The sequence below is a fragment of the Colias eurytheme genome, chromosome 18 (genome assembly GCF_061535395.1).
Source record: "Colias eurytheme isolate Ceu_HAF_F1 chromosome 18, ilColEury1 Martin Lab GWU primary, whole genome shotgun sequence".
NCBI classification, from domain to species: Eukaryota; Metazoa; Arthropoda; class Insecta; order Lepidoptera; family Pieridae; genus Colias; species Colias eurytheme.
In genome coordinates, this window is record NC_142997.1 from 2444790 (window position 1) to 2466492 (window position 21703).

General features: G+C 36.7%; 1 protein-coding gene across 3 annotated transcripts in view; it reads right to left on the minus strand.

Annotated features, from left to right (window-relative positions):
* The window catches only part of Ppn (proteoglycan-like sulfated glycoprotein papilin), an 84369-nt gene that overhangs the window by 15285 nt on the left and 47381 nt on the right, over positions 1-21703 (minus strand). For 2 of the 3 annotated variants that reach the window (XM_090112089.1, XM_090112087.1), the window contains exons 3-48: positions 20812-20990; positions 20445-20588; positions 20040-20190; positions 19550-19673; positions 19231-19311; positions 18796-18971; positions 18344-18476; positions 17787-18009; positions 17439-17559; positions 17151-17330; positions 16614-16790; positions 16052-16237; positions 15596-15731; positions 15305-15432; positions 15192-15228; positions 15024-15101; positions 14715-14882; positions 14349-14573; positions 14060-14155; positions 13926-13979; positions 12544-12996; positions 12140-12202; positions 11851-11928; positions 11452-11532; positions 11155-11226; positions 10874-11017; positions 10445-10655; positions 10130-10365; positions 9845-10018; positions 9326-9443; positions 8963-9249; positions 8491-8667; positions 7639-7815; positions 7203-7382; positions 6725-6895; positions 6047-6131; positions 5808-5935; positions 5109-5279; positions 4642-4765; positions 4213-4285; positions 3517-3709; positions 2528-2698; positions 2168-2291; positions 1778-1928; positions 1235-1412; positions 554-727 (exon numbers count right to left, since the gene is read on the minus strand). In XM_090112089.1, the coding sequence (XP_089968215.1) occupies positions 554-727; positions 1235-1412; positions 1778-1928; positions 2168-2291; positions 2528-2698; positions 3517-3709; positions 4213-4285; positions 4642-4765; positions 5109-5279; positions 5808-5935; positions 6047-6131; positions 6725-6895; positions 7203-7382; positions 7639-7815; positions 8491-8667; positions 8963-9249; positions 9326-9443; positions 9845-10018; positions 10130-10365; positions 10445-10655; positions 10874-11017; positions 11155-11226; positions 11452-11532; positions 11851-11928; positions 12140-12202; positions 12544-12996; positions 13926-13979; positions 14060-14155; positions 14349-14573; positions 14715-14882; positions 15024-15101; positions 15192-15228; positions 15305-15432; positions 15596-15731; positions 16052-16237; positions 16614-16790; positions 17151-17330; positions 17439-17559; positions 17787-18009; positions 18344-18476; positions 18796-18971; positions 19231-19311; positions 19550-19673; positions 20040-20190; positions 20445-20588; positions 20812-20990 (6991 nt within the window). The remainder of the gene's footprint in view (positions 1-553; positions 728-1234; positions 1413-1777; positions 1929-2167; positions 2292-2527; positions 2699-3516; positions 3710-4212; positions 4286-4641; positions 4766-5108; positions 5280-5807; positions 5936-6046; positions 6132-6724; positions 6896-7202; positions 7383-7638; positions 7816-8490; positions 8668-8962; positions 9250-9325; positions 9444-9844; positions 10019-10129; positions 10366-10444; positions 10656-10873; positions 11018-11154; positions 11227-11451; positions 11533-11850; positions 11929-12139; positions 12203-12543; positions 12997-13925; positions 13980-14059; positions 14156-14348; positions 14574-14714; positions 14883-15023; positions 15102-15191; positions 15229-15304; positions 15433-15595; positions 15732-16051; positions 16238-16613; positions 16791-17150; positions 17331-17438; positions 17560-17786; positions 18010-18343; positions 18477-18795; positions 18972-19230; positions 19312-19549; positions 19674-20039; positions 20191-20444; positions 20589-20811; positions 20991-21703) is intronic. The other variant, XM_090112088.1, reaches the window with a different exon arrangement.

Consider the following 21703-nt stretch of genomic DNA (forward strand, 5'->3'; position numbering starts at 1 on the left):
TTAGTACACAAGCCTTATCCTAATTCTATATTATGTTAATGTTAGTCTATGCCATAATCTCTTATTAAAATCGTAGGTATTCGGGTTTAGTGGATATGCCAAGATGCTATTCTACCGATTAAGTGTAGTGGAGTCATTTGTTTACTAATAAGGTATATTTCTGCAAGTACAACTCGGATTAGGAACAGCTTGTGTTAATATATTTTTGTCCTACCTAAATTTGGTAATTAGCAGATTTTTGCTATATGTTATAATATTACCTAGTTATGTATAGAAAAGTGCATCTTCGTTAGAATCTTACTTTTCTAAGAAGGCTACAATTGGCATTTATAGCAGAATTAATCATATTATAATCAGTTTGTAAAATGTCTAGTCTTGCAATTTCATTAAAGCTTAGTCATTATGTTTATATAGGTGGGTACAGTTGGATGCAATTATGCAAAACTATTCTACTACTCTACTACCTCTTTCCCAAGACCAAGCATTAAGTAATATAGGTTTCTGCTAGCAAAAGCTAAGGAGCGTGTTCTAGAAAGTGGGAAATAGAACATACCTGGTCCAGAGTCCCCGCAGACCTCCTGGCACTCCTCGTATGAGGAGAAGCGGTTGGGTCCGCCGAGGCATCCGCCGTACGCGAAGGGCAGGCAGCGGCCCGTCGTCGGGTCCCAGTATATTTTTTCGATCGCGTGAATGCATGGGCCAGGGTCGAGGTGCGAATTGCACACGTCTGTAGAAGAAGTCATGTTTAGTTGCAAGTTTAAGAAGGTCCTTTATTATATCAGTTTCACTAGTGACCTTTTGTGTGAGTGAAGACTTTCTAGACCTACATTCATTCAAAATATTTCGGGTTGGATCTTAATTTGTAGAAGTAGAATCAACTCTCGTATGAAATATAGTTTAATCAATGCTTTCCGTAGCCACATACCAGTTTCTCATAGCTCCACTATTTCATTACATTGTACACAATTTTAGTAACCAAAAACATTGTTAATATTATTAATTATATTGAAAAAATTGGTTGTCTGTAAAGTCGGATTACTGACGATAGTCGAACGTGTCAACGTCCGATTGTGCTTCTTTGTCGCTCGTTCCGCGCTCTCGCTTGCACTTCAAGCTTTACATGGAACGCCTCAGAGCGAGGTAACGCCGCATGAGTTATGTTTTTTCGTGCGTGCAGCCGGCTCTATCGAATTATAAGACGTTGTCACGTCTATATTAATATATTGCGTCTCACCGAGTCCGCGGAAGGCCCCACAGCGCCGCTCGCACTCCTCCTCCGAGCGGTAGGCGTTGCTCAGCCCGCACGCGCCCATGTCGCCGACCACGCACGCCTGCGTGCGCTCGTCGAAGTAGTACGCGGACACGTTGCGGCCGCACGGCGCCAGCGACGCGGGCGTGCTGCACTCGACGTTCTGTTTGTAGGCATTTTTTAGTTTAATAAGAAAGAAAGAAATTTATGCCATTTAAAAAAACAACGCGATAGATTACACTTAAATGAAATAACTAATTAGCAGATAATTTATAAATAAAAAATTAGAATATGTACTGCGACTCGTTCTTCAACCGACTTTACAATGAAGGTAAATACCTATATCATAATTCATATACATTTTGTATAAAGTTCATTAGTACATATAGATAGTAGGTAAATGTTTTAAACATATTTTTATCTATAGGTAATATATTTAAAACATAACCAAAAAATGCAACCAAATGAATGTCACGTACTAAATTATTAAGTCAAATAATACAGTAAGTACTAAGTCAGTATACTAACGAATCTGTTTTCTAAAGATCCAGATGGAGTTGGAGCCATGGTCGTGGTCGTAGTCGTGGTCGTGGTCGTTGTTGTGGTCGCGTTCGTGATCGGAATGGCCGTATGTGTGGTGGCTAAGCAGCGGTTCTCGCATTCAGCTTGGGTCGCGAATCTGGTCACAAATTCATATTATTAGATATTATAGTTCATGGAGTTATTATAGTTCATCCTAGAATCATAAAACTTATTAAATATTTAAGACTTACTTTATGAAAAACAAATAAGGCGAAGACCTCAAGTCGAAAGGCTTCTTACAATCTATTTATTTTTTGTTCAGGTTAGATTTCATATTTTCATTTTATTGAAAATCTTTCAGTTGATGATTCAGAAAAATGTGTAAGTAGAACAGACCTATTTTCATTTCCATTGCAACCGCTGTACGAAAACTGCAAGCATTGCTTCCTGTACATATTGTAGTACCACATTTGCTCGTTGCCCAAACAGTTACCCGGCTCGGCCTCTAGCTGGCATGGATCTAAACAATAGGCAATTACGTTTTTTATATTCAATTCTATTTACAAAATATGTATTTGGAAAATTTCTGACTATAAGATATAGACGGCATTTACTCTAGCTGTCTAAACAGGAAGCGAATTCGGGTATTTTTTGAGATTTTTATTTCTTTTTCAAACAGGCTTTACAAAACTGCAACTAAGAAAATAGCTTTGATAAGGTAGTGGGAATTAAATAGATAATTTAAAGGGTACAAACCAGAATTAGGTCTGCACACGCCCTCACACTCCTGCTCAGTGGAGAAGCGGTTGGGTCCGCCGCCGCAGCCGCCGTACGCGAACGGCAGGCAGCGGTCCGTCGCCGCGTCGTAGTATATCTTGGGGACCGCCTCGCGGCACGGGCCCGGGTCCATGGGGTACCGGCACACGTCTGGACACAAAAACTTTGTTAACAACCGTCAACTATAAGTAATAATAATTTGAAACGAATGTACAATAATATGGAGTATTAACACGTCTTTATTTAATCTGGAATATTTGATTCGAGTTTTGTTAAAAACATGGTATTTGACAACATGCAAGTTTTTTTTTTTTTTTTTTTATTACTACAACCGGCAAAGGAGCGGGCGGTACACTTGATGTAAGGTGTTCACCGCCGCCCATAGCAATTGCAACGTTACCTAGGTACCCTTGCGATTGTTTTGCCGGCCCTTGAGAGACGCATAGGCTCTTTTGACGCATAGGCAAGTAATGCTATTTGAAAAAAAATGTGTGCGTATACTAGTGTACACACGTAAGAAGTGAAACTTCTTTATGACCTCATTTTTCAAAAAATATTTTACTATATGCAACTTTACAGAAATACGTCGGTCCAATCACGCGTGGTAGGGATAAGAAAAAGATGGCGCGTAACGGAAAAATGTCACGCGTAACGAAAAAATGTTACACTAATTTTTCCAACCCCGATAAAGAAGTTTCACTTCAAAAATACAAAATATCTATATTGCTAAATTAATCGTATCAAGAGTTACAATGTAAGTTTACGATACACTAACGCGACATAGCCAGTCAGTTATCAATTTCTGGCCGATAGCGTGTTTGATAAATCAGTTTACCATCACCGCCGTATACATTTATGAAACTCATGACATTATCCCAATTAATCTGTCCACATCTCACTCCGTACATGAAACTCATCAGTGTACAACTATCAATAAACGAACAATAATTCGATCACTAAGAGCATACCGAGTCCCTGGAAGGAGCCGCAGAAGCGCTCGCACTCCTCCTGCGAGTCCCAGACGGCGACGTGCCGGCACGCGCGGCCGCTCGGCGCGTTGCGGTGCGCCACGCAGCCCACGCCCGGCCTCAGGTACCAGACGTCACCCGCCTCCTCGCACTCCTCCAGCTCTGGTAGCACTTCGCATTCGCTGCGTATGCTCTAAGGGAATATGAGTACCTTGATATAAATTTTAATGCTCATGCATAATAAATAATGATGAGTACCTTGATATAAATAATTATAATTTAATTTCTGTGAATGTAGTATTCATCTGTAATAGTTGTGCATAATAATGTGTAAATCCTATTGTTACTGTTTTACGTGAATGATACATATATGTAACAACTGGTGATGAACCTTTTTAATAAATAAATAAATAAATAATATGCATAATAAATAATGGGTGTGTTTTTGTGTTATCAAAGTTTGTGATGGTCCCAAAAATGTTGGAAAACTCATTAATCAAATGGTGAATATAGTACGCAGGGAAGATAGTGATTGTAGTCATTTTTTTAAGGTCTGGCAACCTATCGAAATTAGTTAGTTTCACGTTTGATCAGAGTAAAAATTTCCAACACATGTCTGCTAAACTCGAACTCGAATCTTTGTAGATAAATATGAATAGCATAATTTATTTTAAGTATCTTTTTTAATAAACATACCGGAGCGGCGGTTGTAGTGCTTGGTGCTGCGCCAGTTCTGCAGCGACGCTCACATTCATCTCTAGTTTCGAACCTGTGACAATAAAAACGTTGAGGTGTTACTTGCTATAAAGCTATAATGATTAAACTTTCAAACATACACACAAAAATATAGTCATTATAGGAGATGTATGTTACTTTTAGTTAACCATGTCACTATTAATATCTCTCTGTACAACCGGTTGTCTGGAAGAAATCGCTATTTAGCGATAAGGCCGCCGTTTGTTAGGTACAATGTATCCTAGATTAAGTCTCAATTTGTAATTTTTAAGAGGAATAAAGTAATAAATAAATAAATAAATATTTCTTTTGAGAAACAAGTTAAAAATATGTTTTATTGCTACTTTTTACTGAATAAGTAACAATAAGGGAAAAGTTATATAGACTCGCCTATTATCGTTGCCCTCGCAGCCGCCATAAGTGAACTGGCTACAGGAGTCAGACGCAGCATCGTAGAACCAGCGCATCTGTGAGCCTTCGCATGGACCCGACATCATTGGTAATTGGCAAACGTCTGCAATTAATTCATATTATTTCATTATATAAGCTTTAGAAACTGGAATTTATTGGAAGTTTTAAATCCTTAAAAAGACTTTCATTTTAACTTAATACTCGCATAAAAACAAACGCAAGAGAAATTTTAGAAATTCGTATTTTATCCAAAGAAGATAAACGTTGGTACCTAAATAGACATTGGCTAATAAAACTGCAGTATATAAATCTAAATGTAGTAGCAGATGGTGTGTGATGACTGATGGTATAGTTTCATTTATCTTTGGCTCCTCCCTATGACCAGCAGTGGTTACATCTATAACGCTTCAATAGGAAAAATCATCACATAAGTGCATAACACGAACCTTGCGTAGTCGCACAATAGTACTGGCAGTACTCGAGGCTGGGGAAGTTGTTCCTGTTGCCGCCGCAGCCGCCGTACTGGAAGGGCAGGCAGGCGCCGCGCGCCGCCGAGTAGCCCCAGCGCGCCTCCCGCTGCGTGCATGGGCCCGGGTCCAGTTCCAGGAAACAGAACTCTGGAGAATTCAATATTGAAGTGAAAACTTCTTTAGCGGCGTTGAGCACTTTTTCTGTAATGGGTATAAAATCTTAAACTCGCGTCAGGACACGTGACCTGATCGAAAAAGCGTAAGACGGATACCATTCCAAAATATCAAACATGCTCAACGTTAATAATCAAGTTTTCACTTCTGCTGGCACTCCCGGAGTGCAACCCGTCTTTTTTTAGTGCTTTATAAAGGGTTGGAAAGATAGGAAGTCATTTTGCTTATGTACCTACGTTAGTAAACTTTTCTAAACGCTCTTGCTACTGTTGAATAACTGATTTCTTTAACATTAAAGTTGTTCCGTTCAGTTCTAGAGATCAATCTATCAATTTTACGAACTTCTACTTTCTTCTTAACAGTAAAGTTAAATATAACTATACTGAGTAGCATTAAAAGTGACTACTGTAAGTTTCACTAAATATACGACGCTATAACTACTTCCATAGAACTTGTCGAGATACATGTCGAGAATCATAACAAAGTGATCAGGAATATTACCGGACGGATGGGTTGCAGGTTGCACAGTGGTGGTGAGGATCTGTTCTGAGCAGCGGTTTTCGCACTCCCACTCGCTGGCGAAGTTGTTAGCATTGCCTCCACAGCCACCGTAGTAGAATTGACGACACCTAAGTTAAGGAAGCTCTTATTAAAGTATACATCTCCAAAATTTGCAAATTTGTTATTATATTGTTAAGAATTAAGATGCAGAGATTGAACAAATGTTTCAAATATATTACCTCCTCTTGGCGGTATCGAAGAACCAACGTTGAGTATAATCGGCGCATTCACCAGTGAGAGCAGGCAGTGTGCATATTTCTTGTACTAGAAATGTAGAAATGTAATTAAATATTAAAGAATTATTTAATGAAGTGATAAATATGTATACATAACGTAGGTGAAATAGAGATACGCTATTTACACTACATCTTTAACTCTTTTAAGTAATTATAAGCCACAAAAAATCTAAGACAAGAACGATAGAAGCATGCGAAGTTGAGAATATTAAGATGAAGACAGAATTATTTCTAACTACTTAGCATTCCGTAAATTACCAAGTCACGCCATTTACAATTAAAATTAAAACCAATGCAAAGCAAATATTTACCCCAATATCGTATTAATTATTATTATTTACTCACACCACAAAGCGTTAATAAAAGATGAACGTCCAGTAATAAACATAATAACATACCTTTACATTCGAAGATTTAGTGAAGAACATTATTAAACCACGTGATGTTCTGGCGAGAAGAAATTGGAAAAATCGAGTAATTAAATACAAATCTTCCACTTCCTACCTTTCTGAAGTTTCCATGAAAACGTTTCTCCCTGTATATCTGGTCTATCGGATCTGTAGATTTATTAGCTAGGACAACGGGAACTGTAAAAGAACTTGGTCATGTAGATGTAATTACCATATTCACTAGGGCAGGATTCAGAGCAGGCCTGTTCGGAGTCGAAGCGGTTGTCGTTGCCACCGCAGCCCGAGTAATAGAAGGGCACACATCTGTTCTCCGACACACTGAACGACCACGCCGGCTGCTTCTTGAAGCAGTTGCCGGCGTCTTGTGCCAGTGAGCATGCGGCTGTGCGGAAGGAGGGTTAGTACTACCAGTTACCACAAACGAAATTATTAATTAGAGCATTCAAAACACCAAGAAATTGAAAGATAAGATAGTACCCAGATTGTTATTCATAAGACACCAGAAACACCAAGCATAAGAAAGATTAATATTTTTAAATTAAAGATCAGAAATAAAATTCTCGCTAGTGATATATTTTTGTAGTACAGGCCTATGAATATTTTGTTTGTAATTAAAAAGGACAACATTTTCCTACTAAATTTCATGCATAAACACACAGAAAGATAAGGTTCTGGATAAAGTGTCTCACCCTGCGGAGCGCCGGGCGGGTTGCAGCGCTGCAGGCAGGCGGCCTCGGAGCCGAACCGGTTGGCGTTGCCCTCGCAGCCGCCCCAGATGAACTGGGAACAGCGTCGTGTGCCCGCGTCGTAGCCCCAGCGCAGGAAGTTGCCCGCGCACGACCCGCGCGAGATCGGTTGCTTGCATTGGTCTAATGGAAATTAAATACACATTAACGTACAATAAATACTCTCAATCATCATCATAAAGTGTCCGTAGCAAAACTCTGCCTACACGTGTAGGCATAATTTTTTAATGAGCGTCACAATCGACTTTGAAACTTACTGCTTGGATATAATCAATTTGTGGCAATATGCAATAAACCGACGCGGTTGAAACTGAATAAATGACTTATGTCTATTGTAGAGGACCTACTGTATTTTATTAATTATTTCCATACAAATTACCTTCAGTCTTCTCAGGTTCACAATGTTGTTGACAGAGCTCCAGCGACTCGAAGTTGTTGGCGTTGCCGAGGCAGCCGCCGAAGACGAACTGCGAGCACTGCTCCCGCGCAGAGTCATAGTACCAACGCACGAAGTAGCCTGAGCAACCGCCCTTCACCTTTGGCAAGTTACATGCGTCTGTAATTTAAAAATAATATTATGAACTACATAATACATATTATAAAAATAAAAATTTAGTTTAATAGATAAAACTTCGACACCGATTCTAAAGAATATTCCTTACAAAAACTTTTGTAAAATAGAATTAAAACCAACTAGCTACTTTGTGGAAAATCTGTTTGATAACAAACAGATTTTATAATACAAAACATAATATTATAATGTTCTACATTTAATAATCGCCAATAGTCCTCAAAAATGTTCTGAAGTACCTACCAATATTCTAATACTATAATATCAAGTTGAGAAACCGAAAATAAAGTTGTTCATTATAGTATTAATCTATTACTTAATAGAATATATGAATGAATGAATGAAAATGCTTTATTGCTTTGAAAATACATAAAACAAAGACAAGACTTAAAAGAAACAGCAAAGGGCGGCCTTATCGCTAGGTAGCTATCTCTACCAGGCAACCCAACAATCAGAGGAAATTTAACAATATATTGTGGGTCAGCAAAAATAAGGCAATACCACAGATAAGATGTAATACATAGTTGTAACACATTAATAAAATGTACAAAATAAACATACATAAAGCAAACATAAGTACATACTTACTAATAATGATATAAAATACAGAATAGGTGTTAATAAGTGGAAAATTGTTGATATATTATAATAATGAATGACCTTTGGGCGATGGGTGCACGCACACAGCCTCGCACTCATCCTGACTATTGAACCGGTTGCCGTTGCCGTCGCAGCCTCCGTACCAGAAGCGCAGACAGTCACCGTACGTCATGTCGTAATAGTACTGCACAGAGAAGTTCCTGCACGTACCGCGGTCGTTCGCCAGAGAGCACGAAGCTAAATACAATAAATACTATTGAAACATAATTTATATATTTTGATATGACAACTCTGGATCGTTATTTGAACCTTGTTTTTCATTTCTCTGTATTTAATGCTTCTTTCCTTTTTATTTTCTATAAAATTCCGAAAAAATCCGGATAAATAAAAATTTTATACATATAATAAATTGAATTTTACAGAATAAACAATTAAGAAAAGTTTCTCTTATGGTAAAAATTCTTAAAAAAAATATTTTATTTTACAAAAGCTTTTGTGGTTATTACAATGGTATTCACAAACACTATCCTACCTTGTTTATTTTCTGGAGCATCAGTACAATTAAGGAACTTCTCGCCGGCTGCTTCCGTGACTCCATCTGGGCAGCAACCGTATTTACTAGTAGAGCAGTCGCAGCCAGCACCATCGCGGCCCTTCGCTGGAGTGACTTCGTCCCCGCAGCATCCGTACTTGGATTCGTGACACAAACAGCCCTGTAGGTTTGGTCCGGTAGCCACTGTGACTCCGTCGGGACAACAACCGAATTGATACGTGTGACATCCGCAGCCTTCAAATTCAGGACCTTGAGCTGTCGTGTGCCTAAAAAAATAAATAGTATTTTACTTCAAATAATTATTTAACAAAAATATATTAGGTCGTGGAGATAATTTATTACCTGTCTGGACAGCATCCGTGTTCAGTGTATTTACATCCACATCCCTCGTTGTTGGGTCCTCGAGCTATCGTCTTGTTGTCTGGACAACAACCGAAGTGTGCGTACACGCAGCCACAACCTGGAAATAATATTTTACTTTCATTAAAAATGCAAAATTGTGAACATAACAACGGAATTTTTATAGCGACTATGTGCAATGCAAATATAAAGATAAAATAATTATTATAATAGTTGGTAATAAACAATCTGTGTAGGGAACCTATGTAAACGTCGATATTTTTTTTTCTATATTCTACACTAGCTGCTCCGCGCGGTTTCACCCCCGTGGCTCCACTCCTGTTGGTCATAGCGTGATGATATAGACCTATAGCCTTCCTCGATAAATGAGCTATCTAACACCGAAAGAATTTTTCAAATCGGACCAGTAGTTTCCGAGATTAGCGCGTTCAAACAAACAGCCTCTTCAGCTTTATAATATTAGTATAGATAGTTTAGATAATATTATGAGAATGCTGTTACCTTCAAAGTGTGGTCCTTCAGCGGGCTTGTAATTATCTGGACAGCATCCAAATGCAGTTTGTAAACAGCAGCCCTGTTGCTCCGGTCCATGCGCCGGGGTCTCGCCGTCGGGGCAGCAGCCGTATGCAGAAGTGATGCATGACATTACACATCCTTCCAAGTTCGGTCCGTGAGCTTTGGAAAAATATTGCCATTGTTAAAGAAATAACCTATCGACGATGACGTATGATTTTGATAGTAATTTGATCGAAACTTGAAACTTAATAAATATGTAGCGTTATTCACCTGTACCAATACCATCAGGGCAGCAACCAAATTCACTAATACTGCAAGGGCATCCTTCTCCATTCGGTCCAGATGCATCCGTCTCGTTGTCATAGCAACAACCGAATTCGGTACTCGCGCAACCGGTTTCTTCTTTAGCCACGTCTGTTGTATTTTTGACAGTCCGTTCTGTTTCAGGACATCCTTCTTTATTTTCACCTTTCGCCGCAGTTTGATCGTCCTTACAACATCCAAATCTACAAATTAATGAAAGTGATAATACTGAACAGATATGCGTGCGTGTAAAAGCATTTTATTACATTGACCAGATCGTACTTAGAAGATTTGCAAGCTGGTTGTGGGGGTGGACATCCTTCTTCATCGTTTCCTTGAGCTGCAGTAACATTATCAGACTTGCAACATCCGTATAGAGTTTGGTTACATGGCATGATGGGGCAGCCTTTGTCGTTATAGCCTTGTGCTGGGGAGACACTGTCAGGGCAGCATCCATATTTAGTCTCTTGGCAAGTTTGTGGGTTTGCACAACCTGGAATAAAATGTAATGAAATTGTATGTAATAGTGTATTTTTTATGCTGCACTTTGCTTTTGCCACGTGTTAGATGAGTTTTTACAAAATCAATCTATTAGCAAGTCACGGGCGAAAATATTTGCCATCTTTCGGTTAAAATAGAAAAAAACTGGTGATATAATAATCTTGCATCAATCCAAATGTAAAATAAGACTTATTTACGAAGAAAAGTAACCTTCATCGAAAGGTCCGGCCGCAGGTGACTTTCTGTCTGGACAGCATCCGAATTTGCTCTTAACGCATTTAGCAACTTTCCTCCTTGGTTTGCACTTGGGTTTCTTCGTGTATACTTCAACCGTTGCGGTCCAATCCCATGATGCTAAAATAAATTGCAAATGAGTAAGCATATAAAATAAATTAAAAATGAAAGAAAACAATTTATAAACGATAAAGATTTATAAACATAAGTTTATATCAGAGTTATGTAAGATTCGAATTTATAAATTATTGACTTACTAGTGCCTCCAGAAAGCGTGCTTTGTTCACCTTCTGTGGTAGAACCACCTTCTGCCGTGGTCTCTGTGCTACCTGCATCCGATTTTAATACATATTTATTAATTATAGATAACTATTTACTCGTAATACACTCTTTAAGATTAAAGATACCTATCTACATACTTTCCGTGGGGGAAAATACGGTATGGTGATAACATTTGTACGCTGAGTATCTATGTCAATATTTATTGTGTATCTATGTAAATAAAAATAGTAATAAATAGACACTTATAATATTAAAGATTATATTAGACTTACCTGTTTCTCCAGAAACTGTACTGCCCTCTGTAGTAGAAAATTCAGTCGTTGAAATTCCTTCACTTGTACTTTCAGTGCTACCTGTTAAATCAATCTTATATATAAAATTCTCGTGTCACAATGTTAGTCTGCATACTCCCCCGAAACGGGTGGACCGATTCTCATGAAATTTTCTGTGCATATCGGGTAAGTCTGAGAATCGGCCAACATCTATTTTTCATATGTACCACGGGCGAAGCCGGGGCGGACCGCTAGTATTTACATAAAATTGAATTATGAAGAGTTTTTTATTTATTTTGTGAAACTATAGTTTTATCCTAATTTAAATATAACTTAAGTAATTATTATTCGGGTTGTGTTTGATAAACAAAGAAAATATTATTGAACGAATTATCTTACCAGTTCCTTCAGAGGATGTTGTTTCTTCCGTTGCAGAAACTTCAGTTGTTGATCCTTCGCTTGTAATCTCTGTGCTGCCTGAGGTAAAAGATGATAATAATCGTAAATAAAATAAGCATAAGCAGGCCAGGCAAGTGAAGTTAGATTTTAATTAAAATTTTCTTTAATTGAAAATGTCGAATCGATAATTTTTTTATATTTGATCGAAACAACAATGAAATAAAGAAATCAAGAGAGCTATTGAGTCTTTAAATAAATAAAACTAAGAATAAAACAATTTTCAACTTACCAGTTCCTTCAGACGTGGACATTTCAGATGTAGAACTTCCTTCGATTGTGCTTTCTGTGCTGCCTGTATAGTAAAGCATAATTATTTAATTATAATTTAAGGCTGTATGAATTTTATCTTTAAATAAATGATTTAAGACGAACAATAACAAAACAAAATCGAACTTTCTACAAGAAAATAATTATATGAGCTTTTATAGATTGATCGGCAAGCATTTTATTATTAAAGATAAATTAAAATTTAATTTAAGTATTCTTAGAAAATCTCGATGTTTAAAAATCCGTTTAAATTAATGTAACATTAATAATATTTACTTAAAATAGAATTTTACACAAATTGTACGTAAAAATGTGCATGCAAAAATATTTTCATGAACAAAACCTGAACGATCACAATTTGCTTACCTTCTGAAGTACTCTCCGTAGTTTCAGTGAATCCTGACACAGTACTTTCAGTTGACATCATTTCAGTTGTCGCCGTACTTCCGTCACTAGATTCTGTTGTGCCAGATTCTGTCGTTCCTTCCAAATCAGTAGCTGTTGATCCACTTTCTGTTGTTTCAGCTGATATCGTTGAACCCCCTTCCGTTGTTGAAGCCTCTGTAGAGCCACTTTCTGTTGTTGAACCCTCTGTAGACGCATTTTCTGTTGTTGAACCATATGTAGATCCACTTTCTTCAGTGGAGACAGCTGTGGAACCACTTTCTGTTGTAGAAGGTTCAGTAGATCCATCAGTTGATGAACTCTCTGTTGATCCACTTTCTGCAGTTGAACTCTCCGAAGTTGAAACTTCTGTTGTTGAACTTTCCGTAGCACTTTCGGTTGTTGAACTATCTGATGAAGTCTCCGCTGTTGAACCTATAATAGAATAAGAGAAAAAAATATTATAATCTATATCGTAATATGAAAATGGAAAATGGAAAATTCTTATGGAATCATTCTTTGGGGACAATCTCATAAGATTCCGCACATCATAATGTGCGGAAGGTATTTCATATTTGTCTCACAAAAAAAATGTATCAGAGCTCTGTGCGGTTTGAACCAAAGCTAAGAGACAGTTGTAGACCTCTGTTTAGTAAATTACGGATCCTTACTTTAACTTGCATGTACATAAGAGAAGTATGTTTATTTGTAAAATATCACCCGGAATACTTTAAGAAGAAAGAAGAAGTAAATTCGCTTATGTCTAGGCATCCGCCTGTTGACAAGATACCAAAACAAATTACATTTCCCAACGTGTAGAATCAACAAAGCTAAAAACAGTGTAATATTTATGGTTATTAAAATATATAATAAAATACCGGACAATTTCAAGGAACTACCAGTAAATCTTTTCAAAAATAAACTGACGAACTGGATAATGGTAAAACAATTTTATGACATTGCAGAATTTACGACTTTGAAGTAGTGTAAACTGAATTGTGTGTGATATAAACGTGTAAATCGTGGTGCGTTCGTGTAATTGTGAAAATTGAATTGTGTGTACATTTAAATAATTAGACTAATCGACTTTCTTTTGCAATATTTGCACACCCAATCAATGGGTAGAATGTATTAGCCACATTAATATTGTAATTAAAACATCTATGATTTGCAACTACATTCTTGCAAATAAATATAAGTTGAATTTGAATTTAAAAAAATACAAAACAATTCTTATAAACGACGTAAGTATATTTATGTTATTACCATAAAATATTTTTAAATTATTTAGTATTTACGTTTTATGCTCTAAGTTCTTACTTAATTAATTCATGAATAAAGTACTTAAATATTATCAAAACTACCTTCAGTTTCAGTTGAATAAGTTGCTGTTGTTTCATCGGTTCCGCTCGATGTTTCTAATGGAAATAAAAAATTCTGCGTAAAATATAAAATATAACAACATAATTTTATTTTAGAGGAATATCTAAATACCTACCGGTAGAAATGCTAGACTCTGTGGAGCCTGATGTCGATGTCGATGTCGGTGTCGTTCCAATTCCTACAGATTTAGTTGTTTTTGTCGTTCCAGTTCCTATGTGAATAATTCAAAATAAAATATTACAAGATCATAATAAATTTTATAATCCATAAAAAACTCATTAATTTATAGGTTCATATAGAAGTGAGTAGTTACAGAGGTTCTATACGATCCCACTTTCAAGATGAGAACAGGCATTCCATATTCGACAAAAGATAATTGTATCTAAAGTAGTTTCAGTACCTACCTGATTCTATACTTCGAGTTCCAGAGCTCTCAGTCGTACTAAATTCGGTTGACCCAGTTTCACTACTTTCAGTAGTCACATCTGAAGTAGTTCCCTCGCTTACAGTAGATCCTTCTGTAGTGGGTCCTTCACTGATTGTAGAACCACTCTCTGTACTCAATGTAGATTCGGTTTTACCAGTTTCGGTCGTTCCTTCCGATTCTGAGGTTACCGTAGTTTCTGTATCTAATAACAATATTTTGTGTTTCATACAACCTGTATATTTTATATTATTGAAGGTATTTAGTAATTGAACATGAATAAAAGGCATAGTTATCTAAATAAAAAAATTAACAAGATCTTTGAACTCAAATAAAAAGAACATACCCGAACTTGTTGATTCCGTTGATGCTTCAAGAGTTGTATCAGTTATAGTTGAGCCATCTGTTGCAGAACTATCAGTGGAAGATGTTATGTCAGTACTCTCTGTTGATAGATCCGTAAATGTAATACCGCTGCCTTCTTCAGTTGTTTCAGTCTCGATGTATGTTGTTTCTAAGAAGAGAATAAATATATGTAAGTTTTTACAACACCATGTTGTTTTAAATAATTAGAATTTCTGCTAAAAAGATTATTGTCAATGCTTTTGAAAATTAGGTCGGTAAAAGTGAAAAATGATTATTTTATTATTATTACCTGATCCGGATCCAGATTCTGTTGTGAACTCGGTTTCAATTTCAGAGAAGCTGACCGCTTTACTAGATCGCGATCCCTCTAAAATTAATTAATTTGTTATTTAGTTCAATTTATAAGTACGTAATTTGATCCAATTAAAAAGATAAGGTTTCAATGAAAAAGTCTTACCAGTAGTAGTAGCGTCACTGAACATAAACTCAACAAACTGAAAATTAAAATAGATGTTATTAAAAAGATGCATTTTTTTCATATGGAGAAATTTAGCACAATATATTACTTACGAGGGTTGTTGATTCTATAGCTTCAAGTCCAGCTTCAGGATAATCTTCTTCCTCTGCAGGACATTCTTCATCATAGTCATCTTCATCCATGATTGGAGTAGATTTAGAATCAACTGGTAACATTTCATCTGTGAAAATTTTTCAACACTCAATTGTTATTAACATGATTGTTCATGTACGATTCAGCATTATTAATAGTTAAATACTCTCCAAATTCTTTAAAATTTCAAGTGAATGATAGATATCCGTATTTACACATTTATAGATGCATAAATTAGACATAAAAATCACCTTTATCACAAGGTCCAACATTGCAAGCCTGTGACGACTCCAGTATCGAGTCTTCGTCGCAGGCTTTCGAGCTCTCTTCTCCTTTCAGACACATGACACGCCTGTATTGTTCTCCACCGCCACATTCTTTTGTGCACTACATAACACATTTTTATATAAGTTTACATTTGCAACTATTAATATAGCACTTTTGAAACGAACACCTCCTTCAAACTACACTTCAGATGGATCGAATTCTATAATGGAAAGTACTTTGAAAGCCATATTTTGGTTCAAATAATTTCATTGATGAGAAATAAATAACGTGTGCATACTAGTAATATGCGTGCTTAATTATTGTTAATTTTTATTACTTATTTAACATAGTTATATTATACATTTTCATTATATAATTGCACATGAGATAAAATACCTTATAACTTAATATAAATTCCCTTTTAAAAAATAATGAGTTACCTCAGACCAAGGTCCCGCGAACCACTTGGCGGGGCAGAGCGCGTCGGGCACCTCGCAGGGCGCGGTGTCGCGGTACCGCGCGAGCGCGTCGCAGCGCGCGTCGGGCACGGGCCGCACGCTCGCGCCGTCGAACAGGCCGCAGAACACGCGACGCGTCTTGTTGCCCGCGCCGCATTCTACTGAACACTGCGGGAAAGTAATGTAACTGCTAAGCAACATTATTTGTGAATGATAACAATCAATTAGTTTGTAATAAAGTTATATTTTACTTAAATAAATCTGCTCTTACACATCAGGGAAAGAACAATACATATTACACCCAGCTTATTCATAAATTATTTTTAGTTTGTATAGACTTAAAATAATTTATATACTTTATAAAGGCTTGTATTCACATATTTTTATCCACAACCTATCATTTTTAAAAGCTTTTAGACGCCAGCAATTTATAAAAAGTGAACAACTATGGCTACAGCAAAGCAGGATACGTAAACTTCTCTGTGCAAGCTACAAGACATAACCTATTAATTTACTATCTCGGTAACTATCAAAAATATCTCACATTGCTCCACTGTGTAGCGTACCACTGCACCTCGCAGGCGGGCAGCATGTCGGGGTCGCACGGCTCCTCGAGCGCGGGCTGCGGGTGGTAGCTGCAGAAGCTCGAGTTCACCACTTGGTAGTCCTTCGTGGCACATTGGGCGAGGCGTGTGCGTTTCTTTGACAGGCAAGTGTCGCACTAAAATGTTATCGTTAAGATGTGAATAGTTTTAGGGGCGATCACATTTTTACGTTAATACATCCACATGTTATTTTTTTAAATATAAAACCATGCGTTATACTATTTTAGTCAGTTAAAACCACATATTCCAGTTATTTAGAGAGACACTTATAAGATTACCTATATGTCAGAAATATAATATAAAACTACAATAGAAAACTTTTAACGAGTAAAATAATTAACACGTAGGCATTTTGTCAAGGTATTCAAACTTGAAACTTTTCATGACTAAATTCAACAATAGGAAATCAACGTTTTTCCTTATATCCAGAGTTTTAAAACAATTATTTTTGTAGGTTTTAAAGAAATAGAACTTACACCAGCCCAATCAGTAACCACCCAGTCGACTCCATCACACGGATGCAACATGCAGGCTTGTTCCGCGGGTGGTCGTTCTTCAGGGCACTCATCGTCATCATATACTTCAACCCGACCGTTTATCTTCTGGTAGCAGACCACTTCGCGGATCTGTTTTCCTGGTCCGCACAATTTGTCGCACTAGAAAAACAAGGAGCGGTGTAAAAAAACGTAAGTAATTGAATTCTTAATGATAAACTGTGTTATCGTTTTTTTTATTTATTTAATTAAATGGAAAAGGGTACTTACAGGTCTCCAAGGGCCAGTGAACCAAGTCGGGCAAGAGGCGTTCTGATTACATTCCTGGTAAAGTTCCGGTTTGGGTCCATAGAGATCGAAGCACTCTTTGTCAGCCGTGATCGTTTTTATTCTAAAAAAGTTTATTTACATGAATATAATGTAAGAAAATAAAGCATAGAAAAATTGCAACGTTTTAATAAAGATACAAAACTGTTTATTTCATTACAATATAAATTTATTAGAAAGGTCTTAACAAAATTCGTTATTCTGGATTTTCTTTAACAAATGAAGAAAATTCCATATTTATTACCTTCAATAGTGACTGAAACTACGTTACATACAATTACGGCAACCTACCCTTGAACAATAATTTTTTCGCAGTACACCTGTCGGGAGCGAGAGCCTCCCTCCCCGCAGGGCTTCGAGCAGGGGCTCCAGGGCCCCTCGACCCAGCGCGGCGGGCACGCGTCCGTGTTGCACGTCTGGTTGGTCGCGGGTTTGAGGCCCCCGTCGCACAGACTGTCGTCTACTACGTCGAGCTCTTCGCGGGACCGGCAGGACACCACGCGCGTTTGGGTGCCTTTGGAAGATCAATTATTTTGTACCCTATAATACTTAATTTAGACTAAGAAATCATAAAGAATTACTTGGTCAATTATGAAACAGTTTATTTTTGTACGAGAATGTCTTATTATAAAACATAGGTCTCTTAAATATTCGTGTTGTTCTGAAATAGTTAATACTTTTATTTTCTAAGAATTTTATTCTAAGGTAATTAATTCCTTCAATGAAGTATAACACAATAATAATTATTATACCTTTATTTAGGTATAGCTATCATTAAATGCATATATTAAACAACACATTTGTGTCTATTTAACATCATGATATAACTAAAATACGTATAATCATACCTCCTCCGCAAGTAGCACTGCAAGGAGAGAACTCCTCATGCACCCAGTTGTACTGCTGGTTCGGTGGTGGCGCCAGAGCTGATGGCACGCTGTATTCGTATTCGATACCCACATTTTCTTCTTGGAGAAGAATCTGATAGAAATTGTGCAAATTATTAACAAGCTATGGTATTAAACTTGTGTAATTTATTTTTTGCGTCACTGAATTTCATATAAGCTGATAACATCAGTAAAATAAGTCAATTTTTTAAATATAATAAAAACATCATCGTATCGTGTTGCTGTATCTTAATATACAAATGTGGTCATCAACACATTGTACGTATAAATTGTTTCTAAGGTATTTGCGTCTTTTATGGAAAATTAGGCGTAAGTCAAGAGCTATTTTAACTTTGGGGTATTTTCAATTAGAGACCTAGACCTACTATTTTCCTGTAGTTTTCATAACTTACAGATAAATAAAGTGGTTCGGTGATAGGTCCCAGCGAGCGCAGTTTGTCTGGAGCCGCGAACCCTTGCTGGCTCCTCTCGTAGTGCCACAAGGATCCCGCGATTACCATACTGCGGGGGAAGTCTATGTGGTAATCTCCGTTCAGGTAGTAAGTGTTGTCCTCCTTTGCTCGCAGGGCTGGAAAAAAATGAATTGCAAGATATTAATTGGTTATAATTGCAAGATAGCAAGGTACCTATTAATTGCAAGATAGAAATTGGTAATTCAAACTTAATGTCAATTAAAGGAAAAACGCTCTTTAAATAAAAAGTGGTAACTATATTCTACCTATGATTAATTTGCAGAATTTTAATGATCAAAATAAAAGTATTAAGGCTTTGGAAGTGGTTAGGTAATCTTATCACTAAAGTGAAATTATTGTTTATAAGAGACTTACCGAGATAATTACTGGATGCCTTTACTTCTGCTATAATTATGTTCGTTGCTCCTTGGGGTATTAATAATACGTCATTGTAACCTGAAAAATACAATAAATTTAGCAACAACTTTTCCTTTCATTACCTAATTTTTCCTGTTTACTTTTTATAACCAAATGTGTATAACATTTGAAAACCGTATTGTGTGTTCTCTGCTTCTATTTGTTATTCTCTATTTCACCCAATAAGAACATGTACCTAACTAAATAATGTAATACACTATTCTTCTTCTTTTTATTTCTAATTAAGTCCACATTAAAAGCTAGTCATAAAACATACCTTTAGTGAGATCTTGTGTGTCGATAACACCGGCGTTGGTGAAGCAGTTGGTGCCGTTCCCGCGGCACCGCCGGCACTTGTCCTCCCGCGCGTTGGACCCCAGCATCATGTCACAGCCGACAGGCTAGTTGGAATAAGTCATGATCAATATATATGAATAATTAAAAAAAAAATCCAGGATATCAACCATTATTTTTATATTGTTTTTGATCGTAGATACTACGAAAAGTCTTTCATTTTCTTTCATTTAATTAAAATTATTTACTTAAAAACTTATGTCTGGTTCCAATCAACTATGGATAAATAATAATCCGTGATAAATAAAATATTCAAGTAACATTATGCTCACATAATAATAGATATGCATACAAAAATATTGCGAGTGAGGATAATACACATTTTTCCTAACTAGATAAGTATACCTATTTTTAATTTTCATAGAATAATATTTAACTTCATATGACCAGAAAATAAAGCTATTATACTATACCTGGCAAACACCATCCACACACACGTCAAAAGACTCTTCATTGCAGCGGGTACCATCCGCTACCTTTTCCTTTTGACGGTAGTAGAAGCGCTCCCCACGCGGCATGCAGTTCAATTCGCAAGGGTTTGCCGCTTTCGTGTATGGAACCCATCTGAAATAATGTTATTCGTGTAAAATCTTCAACCTAGTGCATTTTTGGACAGTTAATGTGGTTTTATGCAAACGCATTTGGTTTATTGATGATATTAGACCAAAAAGGATATACATATAATTAATATAATCCCGAAACCAAAAGGGCAGAAATATGTTAAAAATGAATTGAATGATGAAAAAATTACATACAAAAGCCTAACAAAAGTTAGAGTTAAAAAAGCTCACCAGGATAACATAATTAAGAATACGTACTTATGGTTTTGTCCGCGGAACCTCACATTGTCATATTCAGAGCACTGTTCGGATCGGAAGTCCCCGGATGTTTCTGGACAATCTTGAGTTTGGCAGGAGAAGTATTTGGTATCCCCGCCCGCACAGAGAGGCTGTCCATCTGATCTAGAATTTGTGTAAATAATTATATTACATTTTAATACACATGTTAATATCTATTGCATTATTATTTACACCTTTACAAAAAGATCTCTTCCTCTTATAGAAAAAAATGTGTATTCATAATTTTAGACACATACCGTAGAGACATGGTAGAGACCTATATTAGAATTTTCATGCTTATTACTTTAATATTGTTCGTGTTTTAAAACAAGCATTTAATGCTTACCCGAATTCTAAACATATCCTCTTCTGGCTGGCAACACCGCCGCCGCAAGTCCTAGAGCACGGGGAGACTTCGCCCCACTCCCCCCACGCACCGCCGCCTTCACCCCCGGGTATAACATATGAAGATGGAAGGAAGAGCCCCGCGCCCTGCCGCCTGTGTCTTATTCTGTGACCGTGAATCTGTATAACAAAATTAAGTTACCTTAAAAATATCGATCGAAGAACTTTTATATTGTCTGTGTACGAAATTTCAATCAAAGCAAATCTTAATATAAGTAGAAACTAGCTTAAACCTTACTTTTCAGATCGTAATATTACAAGGATCTTATTAAAATTCCTTTGTCTTTAATGTTAGCTCTATCTCTATAAACTATTAGGTATTATCACCTCAAAGAGGGAAATAATTACAAACAACCTTAATAACCAATATTTAATAATAATAATAATGTGTTCCTTATAACCGTATAAAACAACCTATCGTATGAACATATAACACGGCCACCCGTGGATGTGCAGGCGGCTTTATCGTCTCCACCGCGGGAAAGTTCTACAATATTGTTATGACAATAAACAACTTGTAGCGATTCTCGGGCATTCGACTTTGTAGATAGAGAAGCGTAAAGGCTATTAGATTAGCGACTACGTTGAAAGCATTAAGCTGAAACAGTTTTAGGAGCTTACAATTGGAAATAAATGAAATATGAAACCATGTTGATAAGCTGTTGCATTTGTGCTACGAGAATGCGAACGTTGACTAATAAATATAATTTATCTAATTGAGTACACGATATATTTAAAAGAAAAGAACCATAAAACATAATGTTTAATATCCTCTCCATATATCCCATATTCATAGACATCCCCTCCATTTAACGAAAGAAAGAGCACTCTTA